This window comes from Chrysemys picta, chromosome 11 (assembly GCF_011386835.1).
Source record: "Chrysemys picta bellii isolate R12L10 chromosome 11, ASM1138683v2, whole genome shotgun sequence".
Classification (NCBI taxonomy): domain Eukaryota; kingdom Metazoa; phylum Chordata; order Testudines; family Emydidae; genus Chrysemys; species Chrysemys picta.
The window spans coordinates 76,658,020-76,679,768 of NC_088801.1; the positions used below are offsets into that span (position 1 = coordinate 76,658,020).

Sequence of the window (21,749 nt, forward strand, 5' to 3'; positions counted from 1 at the left end):
CCCTCTGCCCCCGTGAACGGCATCCAAATGTAAAGTTTGCAGTTAAATCTGCATTTCTTAGCCTGCTGCTGGTGGGCACTTACCTGCTGACAAGGGTCCCCTAAGAGACTGTAAAGCAGGCCCCCTGGTGCTCTGGGGGGTGGGGGTGGGTCTGTTACTAAAACAGACCCCGGTTTTACTCTCAGAGCATGGAGGAGTGAATTGGGTGTTGGGGATTGTGTCCTGGACGCTCTGGCAAGCCTTGCCCATAGCAGCCACCCAGAGAAATGCTTTAACCCACTCACACAGCAAGGAAAGCAAACCGGAGAAATTGAAATCCCTAATTCTGGGGACTGCTCCTATTTCTCTCATTTACATCTGGGAAAGTCAGACAGATGGTGGTTAAGTCTGTTGCTAGGACCACAAGTCTTCTGCTGGAGAAAGGAAAAGCCAGTCAGCTACCCGCTCAAGAGAGGAGATCCCAGGGTATCTCACGCCATCAGAACCCGTGACCATGCTGGTTCTATGAGTGGGTCTGGAAAGCAAGCACATTTATCTTCCCGATAGCAAAGACGTGTCTAAAATATGAACTCACTGCTGCTGTTCCCTTTCTCCCACAGGACTACCCGTCTGTCGGCCAGCTGGTACAAAAGCTTGCTGAAAATAACATTCAGCCCATTTTTGCTGTCACTAGCAGAATGGTTGGAATATACCAAGTAAGTAGAACTTGAACAGTCCCAGAAACGTTGTGGGTTAATGCTTCTGAGAGACAAGGATGAAAAGCGACCGGAAGCCCAAGTCTCTCCTTCCACTCTGTGACATTAGCCCAGCTCATGCTTCCTGTTCTGCTCTTGCACAGATGGGGTGTACGAACCCCACAGGAATCGGGAACAGGTCAGTGCGCTGGTTGAGGCCAGTCATCCCTGCCCTGCAACGCCTGAAGCAGGGGCCTGGCTGGGAGGGAGGAACTCAGCTGGCATCTGCTGCGGAGAGAGAGCAGTGGGAGAGCCGGCTGGCTGGGGGGCAGGGACTGAAGAAGATGCTGCCTGTCCGAGCTGGCCTGAGGGCAGGTGGTCTGGCGTGAGACAGTGACTGACATAGGCTGGGGTGGAAGCCAGTGCTGCGTTGGTACTCTGCAGAGGCTGGGCCAGGGGAGGAATCAGAGGAGTAGGAACCCAGGTGGGAAGGCAGAGTTTGGACTTTGGGTACCCTGGACGGGATGAAACATCTGTGTGACGTAGCCACAGGGCTAAGCCAGCTTAGCCTAGAAGGTGTTCCAGGTGGGGTGGGTTAGCGGAAGACCAGGAGGGAAACTGAGGCAGAATGATCGTCACGCTGCACAACACAGTGTAGGGCGAGTACGTGCTCATGCGCACATGATTAAATTAGGGGATGCTTTTCATGTGTGTGTTCTCCATTGGTAGAAGCTCAGTGATATGATCCCCAAATCAGCAGTGGGGGTGCTGCACGAGGATTCCAGCAACGTCATCCAACTCATCCAGGAAGCCTACAACGTAAGTTTCACATCACGTGCTCGATGTATCTTTCTGGACCTTGCCAGGCAGCCTGCACCAAGAGCTCTGTGTGCCTTATACCCTCTGGGGGGTGGGGGGATGGAACGGGAAGGGTAGTTTGCTCAGCCAGTTATACAAAATATAAACAGACAAGCTGCACCCCTTTCCCCCACGTCTCTGTTGATTTCTACGCCTGTAGCCTGTGAATGCTTAGGCAGGCCTTCTTCATCCCTCTGGCAAGGACCTTCTGCACTGAGAGCACGATAGCACTGGGACATGCCCCCGGCTGCAACCTGAACTGCCGTGTCCCCCGAGCGCTCCAGTCCAGGGGCCTTTGCCACTGCTTTGCTAGTGACTAGCAGCCCTCTCCAGGCTCCGCTCGCTTACAGCCATCAGCTGAGTATGTGAATGCTAGGCCCAGCCATCCAGGAATAGATGACACCCTCAGATCCCACAGTCCCCAAGAAATGTGCCTCTTGTACCATTCTGTAGCCCACTGGACTTACAAGCTCATAAATTAGTTCATCATTCCAAGAAAGGGTGATGAATATGCACCAGCCCTGTTGACCTAAGTAGAGATTTTCCCAAACACTTCAGTCAAACCCACTGGTTTAGATAAAACAATGAAACAAGTTTATTAACTAGAAAAAGATAGAGGGAACATGGCTTACAGTCTAATTTTTACCACCCACGTGCAGAAGGAATTTTGTTCTGTGCACCAATATGGGGGTGATTTGTGACCCGACCCTGTGTGACACATTGTCTCCATATTGGTGCACATAACTAAATTCATGGGGTGGGGGTGGGGGTGGGGCCGAGGGGTTCGGAGTGTGGGAGGGGGCTCAGGGCTGGGGCAGAGAGATGGGGTGCAGGGGGGTGAGGGCTCAGGCTGGGGGTGTGTGTTCTGCCGGAGCTCGTCCCTCTCCGGGGCGGCGGGGAATCACACCGCCTTGCTACCAGGGGCAACTCTATGTATTTTGCCGTCCCAAGCACGGCAGTCAGGCTGCCTTCGGTGGCATGCCTGCGGGAGGTCCGCCGATCCCGCGGCTTCAGCGTACCCGCCGCCGAATTGCCGCCGAAGCCACGGAACCGGCGGATCTCCCCCAGGCCTGCCGCCAAAGGCTGCCTGACTGCCACCCTTGCGGCGACCGGCAGGGCGCCCCCTGCGGCTTGCCGCCCGAGGCACACGCTTGGGGCGCTGGTGCCTGGAGCCACCCCTGCTCACTACGTCCATCTGGTTATGTCGGGGAACTAGTCTGGCTAGACTAGGGGTCTCCCACTGCGGCAGAGGCAAAACAACGGTTACTCATGCCCGGTTGGTGGGCAGTAGCGAGTCCTACGCTCCAGTCCTTGGACAGGGACAGAGCAAACCGTTAAGCAATAAGCCCAGGCTCTGAGTTAAGGCGGGCGGCAAAGAGTCTGTGGCTCAGGCCCTCAGGCAGGGGCTGAGCAGACAAATAAGTTTAGGAGGCCCAGGTCCTGGCTCCGAAGGGCCTGGGAGAGGGGGAGATGGCCACCTGCGAGGTGGGTGGCAGGGGGGACGCAGGCCCACCCACTCCACTGCATCTCAGCCCGGGGCACTAGCCCGCTGCTGTGTCAGTGGGGATCCTGACCGCAACACACTGACATGGGCTCTGGGTGTGTTGCAGCCAGACTAGGGTCGGCCGCCCCTGGGCTACTTCCACACACACCCTGCGTCTGGATGGAGTATTCCAAGGAATCAAGCACCAGGGGCTCCTCCGGGTACCCGGCGAGCGGCAGGCTTGGCAGCTCCTCTGGGTAACTTGCTACAGGCAGGCTTAACAGCTTCTCCGGGGCCTGGTCGGTATCTGGCCAGTCCTCGGGTCGGCCACAAACTGCAGGAGTCTCCCCACCGGGAGCTAGGCCACAGGCGTCTGGCTTCTCCGGTGGCCGGGTCTCTAGTGAGCTCTGGGGTTGGGCTTTTGTACTTCCTGTCCTGCGCCCTGACCTCTGGGGGGCGGGCGCAGGCCCCACTGGCTCCGCCCACTTTGGCGTCCAGAGGGTCTCTTCCCTCTCTGGGGCGGCGGGGAACCACAGTGCCTCGCTACAGGCCTCATCTGGAGTATTGTGTCCAGTTTTGGGCCCCACACTACAAGAAGGATGTGGAAAAATTGGAAAGAGTGCAGCGGAGGGCAACAAAAATAATTAGGGGTCTGGAGCACATGACTTATGAGGAGAGGCTGAGGAAACTGGGATTGTTTAGTCTGCAGAAGAGAAGAGTGAGGGGGGATTTGATAGCAGCCTTCAACTACCTGAAGGGGGGTTCCAAAGAGGATGGAGCTCGGCTGTTCTCAGTGGTGGCAGATGACAGAACAAGGAGCAATGGTCTCAAGTTGCAGTGGGGGAGGTCTAGGTTGGATATTAGGAAACACTTTATCACTAGGAGGGTGGTGAAGCCCTGGAATGCATTACCTAGGGAGGTGGTGGAATCTCCATCCTTAGAGGTTTTTAAGGCCCGGCTTGACAAAGCCCTGGCTGGCATGATTTAGTTGGGAATTGGTCCTGCTTTGAGCAGGGGCTTGGACTAGATGACCTCCTGAGGTCCCTTCCAACCCTGATATTCTATGATTCTATGAGGGGTTTGGGGTGCAGGAGGGAGCTCCGGGGCTCTGGCAGGGAGAGAGAACTCTCCCCAGCTCTCTCTCCCCACAGCAATACGTGGACTGGGGGAGAGAGGCGCATCTCCCCGCCAGGGCAACTCTGGGGCTGGGGCCGCAGGATAGGCTTCTCCACCCCCCCAAGCAGGTCTGGGCCGGGGCTGGGTTCAGGCTGGGGGAGGAGCGCCGTGGCGGGTCCGGGCCAGGGCTGGGTCCAGGCTGGGCCACGCCAGCCGCAGCTGGGTTCGGGCCGGGCCAGGCTGCCCCGCTGGGTTCAGGCCAGAGTAGGGGCGCCCCGGCTGGTCCAAGTGCCCCGGCCGCGGCAGAGTTGGGGCTGGGGAAGGAGTGCCCCGGACGTTGCAAGTCCGGGCTGCCCCAGCCACAGCAGGTTGGGGGCCAGGCTAGGTTGGGGCCAGGAGAGGAGCGCCCCTCCCCTGGCCCCCGGGCGAGTTCCCCGAGGGCCTGCGTGGTGATAAGAAGGCTTCTGCACAGCCACACAGCTTACAGGGAACTAGACTGTAAGTGATTATAAGTGTTAGGGCATAAAAGTCAGAACTGGTTACAATCCAAATCAAAAGATAACACTGCAATCTAATTCCTAAACTTTACCAAGCTAAATGAGATTTGAAGCAAACAACATTCTCACCATAGCAGATACTGCAGCCAGTTCTTAGTTCACAGGCTGGATTTCCTTTCAGCCTGGGACCACTCCCTTTAGTTCAGTGTTCTTCAGGTATTCCTTGATGTTATGAGCAGAGCAACATATGGTGGAGAGGTGAGGTGGCCTGAGGCATCCCCCCCCCTCTTATAATCTAACCCTTTGTACTGGAAAAGTCTTTGCTGGGTCATGGGGTCAGGCAGTTCCATGGCATACATGAGCTGCTAGGTGTCCTTCAGGTGAATTGTACATTTCTTGTTTACAGCTGGTGAATTTCCAATTAAGCAGGTAATGACCCTGCTGGTGTGAAGTCTCTGAAAAACTAGTTTGAGCCAGCTTTTCTAACTTTGTAACACGTTAAAGTAAAATTATTGTTATCTATTAGAGACTCATCACTTTACATACAAAATTGCCACGCATATTTTACCAGGCTAATAATGTCCAGCAGATTATGAGTTTTCAAATGATACTGCACAAGGCATGTTTTGTACAAAATATATCATAACCCTATATAAGTGGTGAACATAGGGTACAGTAACAGAGGGGTAGCCGTGTTAGTCTGAATCTGTAAAAAGCAACAGAGGGTCCTGTGGCACCTTTAAAACTAACAGAAGTATTGGAGCATAAGCTTTCGTGGGTGAATGCCCACTTGCGTCTGATGAAGTGGGCATTCACCCACAAAAGCTTATGCTCCAATACTTCTGTTAGTCTTAAAGGTGCCACAGGACCCTCTGTTGCTTTTTATAGGGTATAGTGTGTCACAACCACTACTAAGTATGGTCTTCCTAGGGGTTTCAGCTTCTTAATCAAATCACTTCCTGGACCATCACATCCAACTGAGTGTTATCAGTTTTAGGGCTTGCAGTCTCTTTCAGTCTCCTGGCTATTTTCTTAAAGGCAACCTGGTGTGGGGTTGTCACCCCTTTGCTACCTCAGGCCTTTCCACTTCCCTTTCCTTCTCTGTGCTGTGCCTTTATAGCAGGTCTTGTTTTCTCTACTGATTGCAGCTGTGGGTGCCTACCTCCACGATTGGCTGTTCTGGAAGCTGCTTGAGAGTGTGATCAAGCTGCTTCCTTGTAAACAGGAGAGACTTTCCTTCCCACTGCCCCATGTTCACTAGGGGGTTGTAAACCAGTAATAATACTAATCCCAAGCTCTTATACAGTAGTATCAAATAAAATCAATACTGGCTCAGGATAAATAAGAAGCAAAATACAACATTTCAAAAACAGTACTGAGAGGTTGGAAGGGACAATGGAAATTAACATGGGTTTCACCTGCACATTTTTTAGTGCAGTCTTTGTTTTTGCAGCAAACAATTAATTACTCACAGATCGTTAATTTTGTATATGAGAATTCTAACATGCCAAGTACACCTCTACCCGGATATAACGCGACCCGCTATAACACGAATTCGGATATAATGCGGTAAAGCAGCGCTCCGGGGGGGGGCGGGGCTGCGCACTCCGGCGGATCAAAGCAAGTTCGATATAATGCGGTTTCACCTCTAACGTGGTAAGATTTTTTGGCTCCCGAGGACAGCGTTATATCGGGGTAGAGATGTATCTGACTTATATTATACATGCAGGTGCTGTGCACAAACATTACACTAAATATGAGTCACTGACAGAGCATGAACCAAAATGTTCCTCCTTGTCCTTCCACTGTGTGCTCTCATATTGAATAATGGACATATTTCCCCGTCTGGAAAGACTTGGGGTGCAGAGTTGAAGCTGACGTTCCCAGTTATGTTGCCTCATTATCACAGAGCAGGGGTGATGGATCTGGGGTGGGAAAGACTGACCCACTCTTCCCCCAAAACAAAGCATAGATTGTACATCCCAAATCCCGACTCATACCCTAGCAATCCCATTTCCACCACATTTACCAGAGCTAAGATCTCATTTACTAGTCCTCCCTCTCAGTCATACCTTGTATTGAACTGATTACAATTACACCCAAAGGAAAAGCAGAAGGGGTAATACACTGTGTCACAGGCGAGCCATCCTCAAGGAATGTTTATTCTGAGGCGGTTCTCAGATTTGATCCCCTTTTTGTGAGGCTGACATATTTCTGTGTCATTTTCTTTCTTGTTTTCCTCACAGAACTTGTCCTCCAGAGTCATCCTGGACCATGGTACCTTGCCGGATTCTTTGAAAATCACATACGATTCTTTCTGCCATGGCAAAAAAACCACCATGGATGGCGCGAGAGGGGAATGTGGTGATGTCAAGATCCATGATCAGGTAGGAGAGCCATGGCTCAGTCCTTTCTGTCACCTTAGTTTCTCACGGAAAGATCCGGAGCAATACTAACGTTCTAGAGCTCAAAGTGAACCCAGGATCCTGTATGTTCTTTTCAGAGCAGAACCCAATTCCCTGCCCCATCGCCATGTTCAGGTGAAGCTAAGGTTGAAGTTACCTGTCACAGCAGGAGGGAGAATCAGAAAATGGAGACTTTGTTTCTTTTCGGCAAAAAATTTTGGCAAAACGGAAACATCTCCTGCAAATCCTGAATCCCTCCCAGGCTTGGGCACTGAATGGCAGTTGAGGAAGCACTGCCTTCATAGTGTGATCTGTCAGAACTGGCTGGGAATTCTCCAGCCAAATGTTTGTTTGATGGAAAATGTCGTTTCTGCAAAATCAACATGTTTCTATTGGAAAATGTTGATTTTTACAGATTGTTTATTTGTTTGTTTCCAACTGGGAAAAACTGAAACTAAATACTTTGTTTTGGGTGGGATTGACCTGAACCAAAAATTTCAGTTTGTTGAATCCAACCAAAATGTTTCATTTTGGGTCAGTTAGACACTAATCTGTGTCTACATGAGCTGTTTCATGGAGTGCATCATGGAGTTGTAGTCTGGGTGCCTCGTGCCTCCATTGTCCCCTATGAACTGGATTCTCTGGCTAGACGTTATCTCCTACCATGTACTGTGGCCTTGCCACTTAATATGGTGCATCATGGGAATCCCATGACAGCAGTGTATCATGGGAAATGTAGTCCAAACCAGGAGCCTGGCCCATAGAGGAGAATGGGGTCATGAGACACCTGCAATACAACATGGTGGCTTAGTTGACACTATTTAATGTCAAACTGATCTGACACAAAGCGTTTCATCCCTTCTGGACCTAACGTTTTTTTCTCTGAACTTCTAATTTGTGTGTGTGTATGTGTAGGGTGGGGGGTTGATATTTTGACTTTTTTCCTGATTCAGGACAAAAACAAATGTTGAAATAGAAGCATTTCCCATAGGACGGAAATTCCAATGTTTGACCATCTCTGCTGTGTTCTAGTGAGAGATTTGAAAAGGGACCCCGCAGACCCGATTCCAGAAATTACCAGTCTCCTGGAGGGGACATTTCAGGACAGAGGCAAATTTAGGCTAGGGCTGGTAGCCTGAGCACCTTGACCATGATGCTTTCCTAGAAAACAGTCCCATAACCTGGCTCCTTCACCTCCTTCCAGATTACTTTCCAGGTGAAAGTTACAGCAAAGAAGTGCATCCAAAACGAGTCCTTTACCATCCGGCCCCTGGGCTTCACAGACACACTCACTGTGGAACTGTTCGGCCGGTGCGACTGTGACTGTGATGAGCAACAGAGCTCCACTGCCTGCAACGGGAATGGCAAAATTGTGTGTGGCACATGCAGGTAAATGATCCCAGTAACACCAGGCCACAGAACCGGGGGTCCGAGGGCGCATCAGGAGCTTGGGGATCACTGGGAATGGGCAGCTTTCCAAGCACCAGGCCAGCTGATTCGTGGCAATGCTGGGACAGTCTTTGTGCACCGGGACCATGAAATCCACAAAGTGTGAGGCACAGACACTTACTTCAGTCCATCTAATGTGCCCATTTCTTTTCTTCCCACGAGAACTTTCAGCAGGTTGGTTTGATTTTCAATGACTGGTGAATGTCACCGTGACAGGACAAAGTTTATGGGCCAAGTTCCGCCTGTCAGGATGTCCTGCAGTGGACAAGGGATAGCAAACAGATCAAAGCCGATTACCTAGCAAATCAACAAAAACGCAAACTAAGCCTAAACTACTAGAAAGATTGGATATGAATTAGCAAATTCTCACCCTGGCTGATGGTACAAGGTTGGCAGACTCTTAAGGCACGAGCTGCGTTTGCTTTGCAGCTTGGAATCCCCAGGTGTTTCATACTCAGGCTAGAAATCCCTTTAGCCTGAGCCCAGCACTTCCCCCAGTTCAGTCTTTGTTCCTCAGGTGTTTCCAGGAGTGTTCTTGTGTTGAGTGAAGAACAACAGATGATGTCAGTCCCTGTCTTATAGAGCTTTAGCATATGGCGGGAACCCTTTGTCCTAAATTCAGTTTGTGGAAAAACACTGACATCCCAAGATGGAGTTCAGAGTCATGTGGCCTGGTCACATGCCCTTGCATACCTTGCTGATTCATAGCAGCCATTACTTACAGGCTGTCTGGAATGTTCAAACAGGAGGGTTAAGTTCTTCCAGGGTCCATTGTCTTTGCTGACGGGCCATCAGCACTGTCTGGCTTCTTCATTGTTGTACCAGAAAGGCTAGTTTTGGGTGTCACCCAGAGTAAGCAGGATTGAAATATAGATCCGTAGTCAATATTGCTAACTTTAGATACAAAATTGATACATGCATAGAAACAGGATAATCATATTCAGCAAATCATAACTTTTCCAATGACACCTCACATGACCCGTCTTGCACAAAATATATCATAATTATGCAATACTCATATCATAATTATATCACTGTGAAGAATATGGGGTGCCGTGGTCACAGGGATGAACAATGGAAAACCAAGGGGGCTTCAGGTGCTCAGCATCTCTGAGAACCAGCTCCTAGGCACAAGCTCTTTGTGTTGCTGTGACAGGTCTGAGGATGGTCTGACCAATGTAATAGATTCCAGCCCATACCGCCTGCCACTGACCCTGATTTCTCGGTTCCTCTCCTCTCACACCAGCTGCAATCCAAGCCACACTGGGAAGAACTGCGAGTGCGAAACAAAAGGCAAAACCAGCAAGGAGCTGGAAGGGAGCTGTCGGAAGGACAATGCCTCAGTCATCTGCTCGGGCCTGGGGGACTGCGTGTGTGGGCAGTGCACCTGCCACACCAGCGACACGCCCAACAAGCAGATCTACGGGACCTTCTGCGAGTGCGACAACATGAATTGCGAGGTCCATAACGGACAGTTGTGCGGCGGTGAAGGTGAGTGACGGCTCCGTGGTCTGACTTGGCCCCCTCCCTTCCCGTCCTATGGCCACTGTTCCAGTGGCTACCTGCTCCGGGGCACTAGCTGCAGGCCCCCACTGTGCACTCACGCGTCAGTTATTCTTAGCAGACAAACTCCTGAGTTAGACCCTGGCCTTATCCCAGAGAAACAGCCGGGTTAGTCTCAGTCAGGGCCTCCGTACTAGCCTGCCGTGCCCTGGATCGCCATCCAGTGGAGCTGTATAGGCGAGACAGCCCGTTTCCCAGTGCTTTGCAAACACAATCGCCTGGTGGGAGTGCAGCAACGGCTGTGCGGGCGGCACGCTCCGTGCCCTGGGGCAGGCTAATATTTGTAACGGGAACATCATCCAGACTCTTCTTTCTACTCCACAAGTTCCCCACGAGGCCGTTCCTTAAACACCCAGGGCTTGGTGTGCTCGAACAAGGGATGTGCTGTGAGAAGCTAGCGAGAGAGCCTTAATGTCTGGTCTCTTTCTCCTCCCTCTGACTTCCCACCGTCCCTTGTGGCCCTGCGGGGACGAGCTGTAGCAGGGTGCCCCACTGGATGTCCAGTAGTTATGCTGATACAGCCCAAGCTGCCCAGTTCACTAAGTGAGATGCATTAGAAATGTGCCTGCTGCGTGGGGGGAAGGAGGTGCGGAGCCCCTACCCGGAAGACCGTGTCACTCGGGGGTCCTGCAGGACACTGCTTGGGAAGGTTTCCTGCCTCTGATACAGGTGGGCTGAACCCCTGCTGAGCAAATCAGCGCTTGCAGGTTAAGCCTTCTGCTTCCAGGAAGGAAAGGCCCCTTGTGCAGGATTTAAATTCAGCCTGAGCTGCCCGGGGCAGAGCTCCAATAAATATTTTCAAGCCCACAGGGCTGAAGCCCCAAGCTCTGCAATGCCCCACAGAGCAGAAGCTCTGAGCCCCGGCACACCCCACAGGCCAGAAGCCCCAAGCCCCAGTGCACCCACAGAGCTAAAGCCCCAGGTTCCGGTGCACCCCACCAAGGTGAAGCCCCAAGCCCTGGTGCCTCCCATGGGGCAGAAGCCCCAAGTGCCAGTGCGCCCCACTGAGCTGAAGCCCCAAGTCCTGGCACCTCCTGCGGGGCAGAAGCCCTGAGCCCTGGCTCCTCCTGCAGGGCTGAAACCCCAAGCTCTGGGGCTTCAGGAAATACTCTGAACATTTAAGCCCTGCCCATCTGGAAGAAAGGATGTGTTCTGAGCCTGTCAGGTGAGGATGAAAATCCAGGCAGCCAAAGGCCAGGCTGGTGAAGGAATCCATAACTCTCACATGATCGGCCCCTAGCTTCTTCTGTTACTGTAGAGGTTCATAGCTCCCGGTGGCCCCACCCAGATACCTGCCTACGGGATTTGTCCCAGAGCAGCGGTATTGGCTCTAAAATCTCTGTTTGCCCCCCAGAGAGAGGGCGCTGTGACTGTGGGGAGTGCAAATGCAAAGATGGCTTCGAAGGCAGCGCTTGCCAGTGCAAGAAGTCTACAGACGGCTGTGTGAACACGCGGGGGACAGTGTGCAGCAACCGTGGGCACTGCCAGTGCAATATGTGCCAGTGTAAGCCAGGCTACCAACCCCCGTTCTGCGAGGAGTGCCCTGGCTGTCCTTCGCCCTGTGCCCGATACATGTAAGTGACCTGCAGAAGCGCCCGAGCCAGGCTGCTCCCCAAGCTCTCGTCTCCCCTGGCCGGGGCAGGTGCTGGGAGCCCAGGGGCCCTGCGCGGGTGCGGTTTCCCTCTCTCCTCCAAGGGGGCTGTTTTTGTGCTAATCTAGAAAGCTTGTGCTAATGGCCACTTCGGCCCCACGGTTGTGGGGTAGAGGCACAAGAACCTGGCTCTACAGCTGCCCTTGGCCCGCGAGGGCCCCCAGCAACTCTGCCCCCCAGGAGGCTTCTGAGGTCCGTGGAACCCCAGTCCCAGATAGCCCCCTTCTCTTCCCAGCCATCAGTCTGCCTCCTCCTGCCCCGTGTGTCTGAGTCACTAGCTAACCAGCCCCAAGCGCAAGGCCAGAAGGGAGCAGCAGGTTGTCTGGTCTGACCTCCCGCATGTCACTGGCTCGCAGCACCACCGGGCGCCCACACACTGCACCCAGCAGCCCACGGGAGACCACAGCGTGACAGCCCCCCGGCAGAGAACGGGGGGCAAGGCACAGCAGGGTCACACTGCTCTCTTAAGCTGGGTTGGTTAGTGAAGCAGCTGCTGGGTAAAGGCGTTACACCCGGATAATCCTGGCAAGCAACGTGCACGCCATGCTGCAGAGGAAGGCAAAGCCCCCAAGGCCACTGCCAGTCGGAGCTGGGGAATATTCCTTCCCACCGCACACATGGGTCCCCCATCCCTGAGCTGCCAGCCAACCTATTGTCCGAGTCATGCGCCTCCTGGGTCTGTCTTCTAGCTCCTGTGTGGAGTGCCATGCGTTCGAGAGCGGCCCGTTTCAGAAGAACTGCTCAGCTGCGTGTTCGAACATCGCCAAACTCAGTTCGTTCGCAGGCGGCCGGCAGTGCCGGGAGAAGGACTCGGAGAATTGCTGGATTACCTACCTCATGAGACAGGAGGATGGGGAGGACCAGTACTCCTTTCAAGTCATTGGCAAGAAAGGTACTGGAATCTCGTCCCACACCCCATTCTGTACTCCGTAAGGCGGGGTGGGTTTCGCACCAGAGCCAGCCTGCCAAACCCAGAAGAGGATACAGCGCCCCCTACAGGCGCAGCAGGAGGGGAATTTTCAAACAGAAAGAAAGTATTGGGGATTTTGCTTCATTCAAAATAAGTAAAGATGCCATGAGAAACACGCCCCGCCCTTGCCAGTGGGGAGTCCCCTGCCACCGTCCCAGAGCAGCGCCCCCCATGGGAGGAGGGGAAGAACACTGTCACCCCGACAGAGAATGTTCTGGAGACGAGCGTGGCTAGTGCTGGTCCATGGGGGGAGGGATAGCTCAGTGATTTGAGCATTGGCCTGCTAAACCCAGGGTTGTAAGTTCAATCCTTAAGGGCAGGGCCGGCTCCAGGGTTTTGGCCACCCCAAGCAGCCAAAAAAAAAAAAAAAAAGCCACGATCGCGATCTGCGGCGGCAATTCGGCGGAAGGGCCTTCGCTCCGAGCGGGAGTGAGGGATCGTCCGCCGAATAGCTGGACCTGCCGTCCCTCTCCGGAGTGGCCGCCCCAAGCACCTGCTTGCCAAGCTGGTGCCTGGAGCTGGCCCTGCTTAAGGGGGCCACATAGGGATCTGGGGCCAAATCAGTACTTGGTCTTGCTAGTGAAGGCAGGGGGCTGGACTCGATGAGCTTTCAGGGTCCCTTCCAGTTCTAGGAGATAGGATATCTCTGCATATTATTATTATTACAGAGGGGCCCGCAGTCACAGCCAGCGCTGGGTCCCTTGGTGAGCGCAGAGAGGCCTTTATGGCCCTTTCCTTTCCTCCCACCAGGTTCTGAAACCTCCTCCCTTCCTCCCCGTTCTGTCTTTCCTGCCGAGTCCTGCTCCTCGCTGGATTCAAGCCGCAGTGCCCTCCCCCAGCCCCCAGGGAGCTGGTCAGGCCCTGCCGGCTGGACGCCGCAGACTGGTCCCCAGAGTGCCAGTGGGGTAACAGCAAGCAGCCTGCAGATCTAGCAGTTGACTGGCTGCACCCTGCTGCCGCTGCCAGGCGCCGGGTGCTGCGGTTGCTGCTCTGTTTTGGCGGTGTACAGCCCACGCTAGCTGCAATACAACAGGCCCCGTCGGGCTCGGTGTGTGGCCAGCTCTCAGCACACCCTGCTGGGTGTGTCACCAGCCTGGCTGCTGGCGGCAGGTCTGAACGCTGTCCCGTGCTCTCTCTGATCCCCAGAGTGTCCGCAGCCCCCAAACATCGCTGCGATCGTGGGCGGCACCGTCGCGGGCGTGGCCCTGATTGGGCTGCTGCTCCTGGTGATGTGGCGGCTGGTGACGGAGGTGTTCGACCGCAGGGAGTACAGCAGGTTCGAGAAGGAGAAGTTGAAGGCCAAGTGGAACGAGGTGAGCTGGCTCTGCCTTTCCCGAGGCACCCCACAGACAGCCGCCCTGTTCCGTCTGCCCTGCCTTTTCCCCAGAGCTGGTTGGAGCCCTGCCAGCCTGACGGGTGTCTATTCTTAGTTGTGGGGCGGGTGGGCTCCGGGGAGGAGGCCTCAGGCCCTCTTGCAATCGTGCAGGTGTGGGAAATAACTGGGCACAAGCCACTGCCAAGTGGTTCCCAGGCTTTAATTCCTGATGGGCCTCACGTGTCCTATACCCTCCCCAAACCCAGCACCAGGGCCAGTGGCTCCTTTATGGCCCCAGGCTGGAGCTGTTGAGAGAACAGACACAGATGCTGAGGGGCACTCATGGTTTGGGTACAAGATGGGGTGGACTTTCCCTTCTACAGTGTGGGAGACACAGGGGGCCCAGAGACTTACCCAAAGCAGGTTTATCTGGAGGCCCCTGGCTAGCGGAGATGTCTCCCGTTGCACATCGCTGCTGCCTCTCATGCCCGGGTTGGTCTCATGGCAGGAAGGAGGAAATGCCCATGCAGCCCTAACCAGAAATCATCGGCACATGGCTGGTATGGGGACCTGAAAAGTTAAAAGTTGCAGAACTGAATTGTATAGCCGCTCCACTGGCTGCCCACTGCCTCTGAGAGGGACAGCCACCTGGACGTACCAGGTTCTTTACAGTCCAGAAGCTCTCACCTGGGCAAATGCTTCTGCACCTGAGGATGAGTATTGGAGGGTTGGAGCAGTGTGTCCACATCATAGCAGAGGAGCAATGGCTCACCTGTCACCAAACTGTGGGGGGAAAGCTCCCCGTGACTGGGGGAGGACCACACGTGAGCAGCCCGTCTCTCCGTCCGTTTGTAATGTTCGCTCGAGCCGAACCTTAGCCAGCTGGGTGAACTGAGGCTCTGTTTCTGGTACATCCAGGCAGCACTAACAACGTACCTGTCTGGTTTTTCTTCCCAGGGTGATAATCCCCTTTTCCAGAGTGCTACCACCACTGTCATGAACCCCAGATTCAATGGAGAATGACGTGGCACTACCCTGTACAGCCTGTGAAGGCTCGGCTGTTAAACCAGGAACTACCAAACTAAGGGCGCCAGCATTTTATTCTCTAAGCAAAGAACTGCTGTACGCTGTTCCCTTCTTCCATGACGCTGCCAGTGAAGGGCAGGCTTTGTCCAGCGGGCTGTGTTGTGCACCTCCAGCAACCTCCTCCCTCTGCGTGGCTCCTGCAAGCTGTGTTAATAGGGCTGTGAGAGGGCCGCAGCATAAGCTTTGATGGGTGGGATTATGATCAGTTTGCATTAGCAGGGGCTCCTGGATAACAATCCCACCATCGCTCTCAATTCACGCTGCAAATACCTGCAAGCACTGGCTGCTGCTAGAGCTTGAAACAAGCCTGCATTGTTACTAGTTTTCAACCTGCACCCAACATTGATCTTCGCTTGGCATTTTACCAGATGCCACCTTCTTTCTAGTCTAAAGCTCTCCGCTCAAAGACTGCGCTCACTCCAATCCCTGGCCAGCTGTGCTGCGCTCTGTTACGGGAACTATTGCAGGTCTTGTAGGAAAGACAGTGCTAAAGTCATTCTGGGGTCGGGCCACGTGCCAGTCTCCAGAGCTGCAAACCCACTGGGAGGGTGGTGGCCATAGGGGTGGGTGGATGCTGCTGGCTGGAAAGAGGGAGCAGTCAGCGATGTGCCCCACATCTTCCTAAATCATTGCCCTCTTGCCAGTGACTGACCCCTCAGCTTTCTGCTGCATTTCGGAGTGGGTCTGCAGCCCCAGCTGCACCCGTAAGCCTTGGGGTCTGAGCCTTCGCAATGATGGGTTAGTGGCAGGGAAACAACTGTTCCAAATGTGAAATATGTCAGGTGCAGCAGTCAGATTTCTACGCTAACTTCATCCCATCTCACAAGGATCCTCCTCCCCTTCGCAGTGAGTCAGTCGGACACACGCACCCCAGGAGAAAGCGACAGGCACATCCCGGGGGTGTCTCCGTGCTCAGTGCTAGCTGGAAGTGCTGCATTGAATGACTAATTCTTATTTCAGAGGGTCATGCCTGTAAAAGTCTGTATGAATCTAGAACAGGGGTGGGCAAACTTTTTGGCCTGAGGGCCACATCAGCGTATGGAAATTGTATGGCGGGCCATGAATGCTTATGAGATTGCGGGGCGGGGGGCGGGAGGGGGTGAGGGCTCCAGCTGGGACTGCAGTCTCTGGGGTGGGGCCAGAAATGAGGAGTTCAGGGTGTGGGAGGGGGCTCTGGGTTGAGGTATTGGAGGGTGAGGGCTCTGAGGTGGGGCTGGGGATGAGGGGTTTGAGGTGCAGGAGGGTGTTCTGGGCTGGGACCAATGGGTTCAGAGGGCGGGAGGGGGATCAGAGATGGGGCAGGCTGTTGGAGCATGGGGGTGAGGGCTCTGGCTGGGGGTGCGGGGCTTGGGGTACAAGGGGGGCTCTGGGCTGGGATGGAGGGGTTTGGAGGGCAGGAGGGGGATCAGGATTGGGGCATGTGGGGGGGCTGAAGGGTGCAGGCCCCGGGCAGTGCTTACCACAAGCAGCTCCCAGAAGCATGTTCCCCCCTTCGGCCCTGAGGCAGAGCCGGGCGGCTCTGCCCCCTGTCCTGTCCACAGACGCCACCCCTGAAGCTCCCATTGGTCGGGAACCGTGACCAATGGGGGCAGCGCCTGCGGACGGGGCAGCACACAGAGCCGCCTGGCCACACCTCCACGTACGATGTAGGAGCCGGAGGGCGGTCATGCCGGCTGCTTCCTGGGAGCCGCGCGGAGAGGTGCAAATCCCCAACCCTGCTCCCTGGGAGGAGCTGAGGGCTAAATTAAATGGTCTGACTGAAGTGGCCCACGGGCCACAGTTTACCCACAACGATCTAGAACTTGCTTTATGTGTGAGAACAATTTGCCTGTAGCATCATGTCACATCCCCACTCTGGTCTATTAATAAAAATACATCAAACCCGGCAGCTGGCCTGCAGTGTGTGTCCGCAGCCTGCGTGATGCCTTCTGTTGGCTGCCTCTCGAGGGAGCGGACTGGTTTAATCCAGCCAGATGAGCCCAACCCAGGTCACGTCACACAGCTCTTCTGGATACGAGTACAAGCCCTGGTCAGGGGTGACTTGGGCGTCCCCTGTCCCTCCCCCTACTGAGCTAGCCCCCCTCCCGTCTGCCCATGTGCTGGAGCGGCTTGGAGAGGCAGAAGGAGCCAGTGAAAGCACCGCGGGGGTTACTCTACCTTCCGCTTCCTGCTCCTCTCCCGCCTGTGCTGACTCCAGTCAGCTCCCGCACACATCGGTGGAGCAGGCGTCGCCAGGTCCAAGGGACTCTGCCTAATACCACCCCCCGACTGTGGCTCTAGAGCTGTGATACTCACAATACCCCCATCAACACATTGCACCCTGGACGGTCAAGTGATCTGGGCCCGCACTGCCAGCGAGGATGTGCCCCCCGCAGATGGCAGCAGAACTGAGGACCATGGGACTGACTGCTGGCAATGGGTGCTCGTGGCAAAGCCGGGCTGCCCACACCAGGTGCGTTGAGCCAGGCTCTTGTTTGAAGGCTGACGGATGGCATGCACAGCGCAGTGGAGCTGGAGGAGCGTCAGGTATTACATCTGTGCTGTGCTGAGTGTGTGTCTTCCCCCCGACGCAGGAATCTTTGGGTCCCTTACAGGACCCCTCCTGGAGGGGGAATGGGTCGTGTGCCCAATGCTGCAGTTACAAGCCGAGCTCAGGAGTTAATGTGGTCTCAGGGACGGGAGCCTGCCCCTCTGCGCTGGGATGCTGCATAGCTCCAAATGCCCCTGTTAGGGAGTAAGTGGGCCACGAGCTCTGCGGCTGGAGAGAAACTTCCCGCGATGCCAAGGCACAGCCAGGTGCCCTCTCTGGGGCTGCAGCCAAAACCCACACCGGGAAACCCATCCCAGGCTCAGGCCGCACGCTACACACAGCTTAGGCCGTTACATCCCAGCGACGCGAGGTGTCGTTTAAATACGTGGCTACCGCCTACTGACTTCAGGGCGACATTACAGCTGAACTTTGCTGAACTGGGCCTGTAGCACCAAAGCCCTAGAAACTGCTCTGAGCACACGTGAACAAAGCAGCAACCCCTCTCTAGGTTCAGCTGCCCCTTGCGGGGATCAAACTCACGACACCCCAAGCCCCTCCCCACAGTCTGCCTGGAGCAAACACCCAGGAGCAGCACTGGGGCTTCAGCAGGGGGCACTGAGAGACCTTACGCCCTGCCACAGAGATCATGAGCCCAGAGAAACAAACCAGCCAGACGAAGCTCAATGCCGTCTCTCGGGAGAGCTACTCACAAAGCAGCGCCTGGTCATTATCCCGCCGCCTCCCTTTCTGCTGGGCACGGGCTGAAAGGGGCCCAGGCTTTTCAAGCACATCCTGGAACTTTCTACTGGCAAGTTGTTTCATTTAAAAAAACCAATCGGTTTTCAATTTTGAAAGAAGGAAGCCTCACACTCAGTCCTGCCCCACGCCCAGACCCCCAGCAGGCACTAAGAGGGTGCAGTCTCAGGGTGGGGGGCCAGTACTAATCCCCGTTTTGCACTTTACTCTCCCAGGCCTGGACAATCACGGCAGTGAGGTACAAAAGCTAGTAGCTAGCACTGAGGCACCAAGTGACAATCCCAGGGAGCAATCGCTGCGCCTGATTCCAAGAACAGTGCAAAGCACCCACATTTCTGGGACCAGCCAGCCAGGGTATGTTAGTGGCTAGGAGACCCCGCAAACAGGCCAGGCAGCGCTGAGCACTGGCTAGCTGAAGAAATGCGCGGCAGCAAAACATGTCTGAATCACAAAGGTTTATATGTTCCATCTTTTGTTTCAAACAGCTTTTATTTGGGTAGACAAGAGTGACAAAATAACGGGAGTTTACTGATTAAAAATCCCATGTGTTACATGAGCACTTAGGCCTCATTTCAGCCAGTGTCTGACTTTAGGCACATGAGTAATCCCACTGAACTCAATGGGACTCTCCACGCTGCCTAGAGTTAGCCGCATGCCCAAGGTTCTTGCTGAACCAAGGCTAACCCAGGTGGTTGTATCCTAGTACTCATCCTGCCAAACAGAGGGATGGGGGTGCCGGGAAATCCTGGACCTAAACAAACTCAATAGCAGTAAAACTTTCCAGAGGGAAACAGAACTGAACTGTTTCAGCGATAGTGATCTACGATCGGGGAGCTGCCTGCCTGCAAACTGCCTTTCAATATTACCAGGAGAGCCAGTAAGAGCCAGTTTGAAAACCACGGAGGAGCTTTCTCGGCAGAAAGTCCTACTGGGAGTTTGGTCCCATCCGAGTGGCCAGCAGCCTCCCTGTGGAGACACGTGGCTTGCGGTGAGCATGACTCTGCACTGAAGTCCAAGTCTGACGAGGGGTGGAGGTTCATTCTGGAACATCCTGCCTGACAGGGACTTCCTGATGCTAGGATGTGTGGCATCTTGGAAGGATCTCAATGGCGACCTGGGGGGGAGGCAAAGGGTCACATGACCCTCCCCAAAACGCTGGGGAAGGGGGCAAGGCTGGCAGCTGGGGCGATGAAGGGGCAGGGCCAGAGCCGGAAGGGAAGAGGCAGGGCCAGAGCCTCTCCTTTTCCGGCCACATTACCTGGTGCGGCATGCAGAAGCTGCCCTCTCCCAGGCAGCCTCCGGCCACGCTGCCTGCCGGAGACAGCCCATAGAGAGCAGCCCCCGTGTGCCACACCACGGCGGGCAGCGTCCCAGGCAGGCGGCGTGGCTGGAGGCTGCCCGGGAGAGAGCGTCCCCTTTAGCTAGTGCCCCCTTTGTGTCCCTCCCCCTAGTCGCCTCTCTGAGTTTACAGCCTAGGCCTTTGCCGTGTGTCCCCTCAGCGGCTCCCCTGGCATTTATGCCAGTTGTGTTTCCGGCGGGACACTTCCAATTTTCTTGAGATGAAGTATCCAGCTCCACGGCTTTTCTGCGCAGGAGTCGGACTTACGGGAGAGCCACTTTATGAGCGGGTAGCTGCCCCCCAGTGCTGCTGCTGCCCCAATTATGAAGAGTCCTTTGTTAATCACCTGCAAGTATAAGGAGAAATTCAGCCTGGCTCAGAAGGCTTGTTTTGCCCCTAGCAGAGAGAACACACCACTTTATAATAACCCTCCTCGCCCCTGCCCTCGGGCAGGAATTACACCGCCCCCAGCATGGAGCCTTTCCCACCGACTGGGGCACTCCAGAGAAAGGCTCGACTGCTAAGCCAAGCCAGGGTAACCAGATAGCAAGTGTGAAAAATCGGGACGGGGGTGGGGGGTAATAGGAGCCCCTATTAAAAGAAGCCCCAAATATCGGGCCTGTCTCTCTAAAATTGGGACATCTGGTCACCCTAAGCCAAGCCCCGAAGCCCCAGTGTGATCAGGAAAAGGAGTTTGCTGAGAGGACAGAAGTCAAGCCCGGTTGGCTAAGTATCAGCACAGAGCATTGCAGGCCCCTCCTCTGGTCTAGAGCAGCCTCTCCAGCCACACAGCTGCCAGTGGAGACATCTCAGGGGACTTGTCTTCACTCAGAAAAAGGGGCGTCCTTCGCTCAGGCTAGCTGACAGGACGGAAAGTCCTCGTGAGAACAGGGCAGTTTGTTAGCAGGTTGAAGGAAACCCTAAGCTCCCCATGGTTAAGTCGAGCTGGGGGAGGTTAGGGTTTGCCTCAACCTGCTAAATCCTGTGAAAGCCACACACCACCTTATCTTCGCTCGGGTTTCCACCATCTTAGCTAACGTGAGCTGAGACACATCTTCCTTCCTTCCCAGCGAAGACGCACTGATACAGGAAGGGCTTGCTGCTCTCAGAAGCTCCTGTGGGGTTCAGAGAGGGGGCGCTCACCCCACACTGGCCCTGGAAGGGCTAAGGCAGGTTGAGAAGGGGCTAATTAACCCAGCAGGCCACAGCTGGGAGGAATCAGGAGGCTGAGTCCCGTCCCCACCCCCGGCTGAGGGTGGGAGGAAGGATCTGGGCTGGGCGTAGAAAGGCAGGAAGGTGATAGCAGAGGGGGCTGCTAGGAAATGCCGCAGTCACTCCTGGGAGAGGGCGGAGTGTTTGGAGGCTGTGGAGACAGGTAGCCTGCAGCTGCTCCCCAGGAGGAGGGAGTGGTGGGGCTGGCACCAAATGTTAGAAGAGAGCTCAGGGAAAGGCCATGAGGTCCAGGAGGGACCAGACCTTGGCTGGTGGCTAGAGGGTCCCTGAGCCAGATCCCGGAGCAGAGGGCAGGTCCAGGTTCCTGGCCAGTCACTGAGGTGTGGCCCAGGGGGCAGTGAATGGGGAGACTGCCTGAGACTGCTAGGGAGTGAGACCCTGGTGACCCGGAAGGGGACAACGCATATAGTGAGCTGGCCGGAGGTGGAGTCACGGAGAGGCAACAGCAGCTTGTGGAGCAAGAGAGGGCTGCACACTGGCAGAGAGGGCCAGAGTGGCATGGAACCGCAGGAAGGGGCGTTGACCTGATGAGCTATTCCGCAGAGCGGCCAGGAGGAGGTGCCATCCTGGCAGTGAGCGGAGCCTCCTGTCACAGGTATTCTCCAGGGTTGGCGGATGCTAGCCATGCCGATCACTTTGTGTCACTAGCCAGAAAGGATTTTGTCAGACAGGCCACCTACACTCGGCCCAATGATTGGCCATGGCCGGCACATGAACCGCTGGCTGGGGGAGGCTAGCCCCCAGCCCCCCCCTTCCATGCACCCCAGAACCCAGAGCCCCCCCACTGCGGCCGCCGGCCTCTGCCCCAGGCTGGCTAGTGCCTG

The 21,749-nt window shown here is 55.1% G+C and overlaps 2 protein-coding genes across 7 annotated transcripts in view; one reads left to right on the forward strand and one right to left on the reverse strand.

Annotated features, from left to right (window-relative positions):
• The window catches only part of ITGB2 (integrin subunit beta 2), a 54,980-nt gene extending 38,028 nt beyond the window's left edge, over nt 1–16,952 (forward strand). For all 5 annotated transcript variants that reach the window (XM_008175332.4, XM_024111786.3, XM_024111785.3 and 2 more), the window contains 9 exons: nt 600–695; nt 1,404–1,493; nt 6,875–7,015; nt 8,238–8,422; nt 9,729–9,973; nt 11,400–11,619; nt 12,386–12,588; nt 13,813–13,979; nt 14,939–16,952. In XM_008175332.4, coding sequence (XP_008173554.2) covers nt 600–695; nt 1,404–1,493; nt 6,875–7,015; nt 8,238–8,422; nt 9,729–9,973; nt 11,400–11,619; nt 12,386–12,588; nt 13,813–13,979; nt 14,939–15,004 — 1,413 coding nt within the window. In that variant the 3' untranslated portion in view covers nt 15,005–16,952. The remainder of the gene's footprint in view (nt 1–599; nt 696–1,403; nt 1,494–6,874; nt 7,016–8,237; nt 8,423–9,728; nt 9,974–11,399; nt 11,620–12,385; nt 12,589–13,812; nt 13,980–14,938) is intronic.
• A 1,871-nt stretch (nt 16,953–18,823) lies between these two features.
• Nucleotides 18,824–21,749, reverse strand: part of KMO (kynurenine 3-monooxygenase) — a 38,347-nt gene continuing 35,421 nt past the window's right edge. For both annotated transcript variants that reach the window (XM_024111790.3, XM_065562242.1), the window contains exon 15: nt 18,824–20,038. In XM_024111790.3, the coding sequence (XP_023967558.2) occupies nt 19,868–20,038 (171 nt within the window). In that variant the 3' untranslated portion in view covers nt 18,824–19,867. The remainder of the gene's footprint in view (nt 20,039–21,749) is intronic.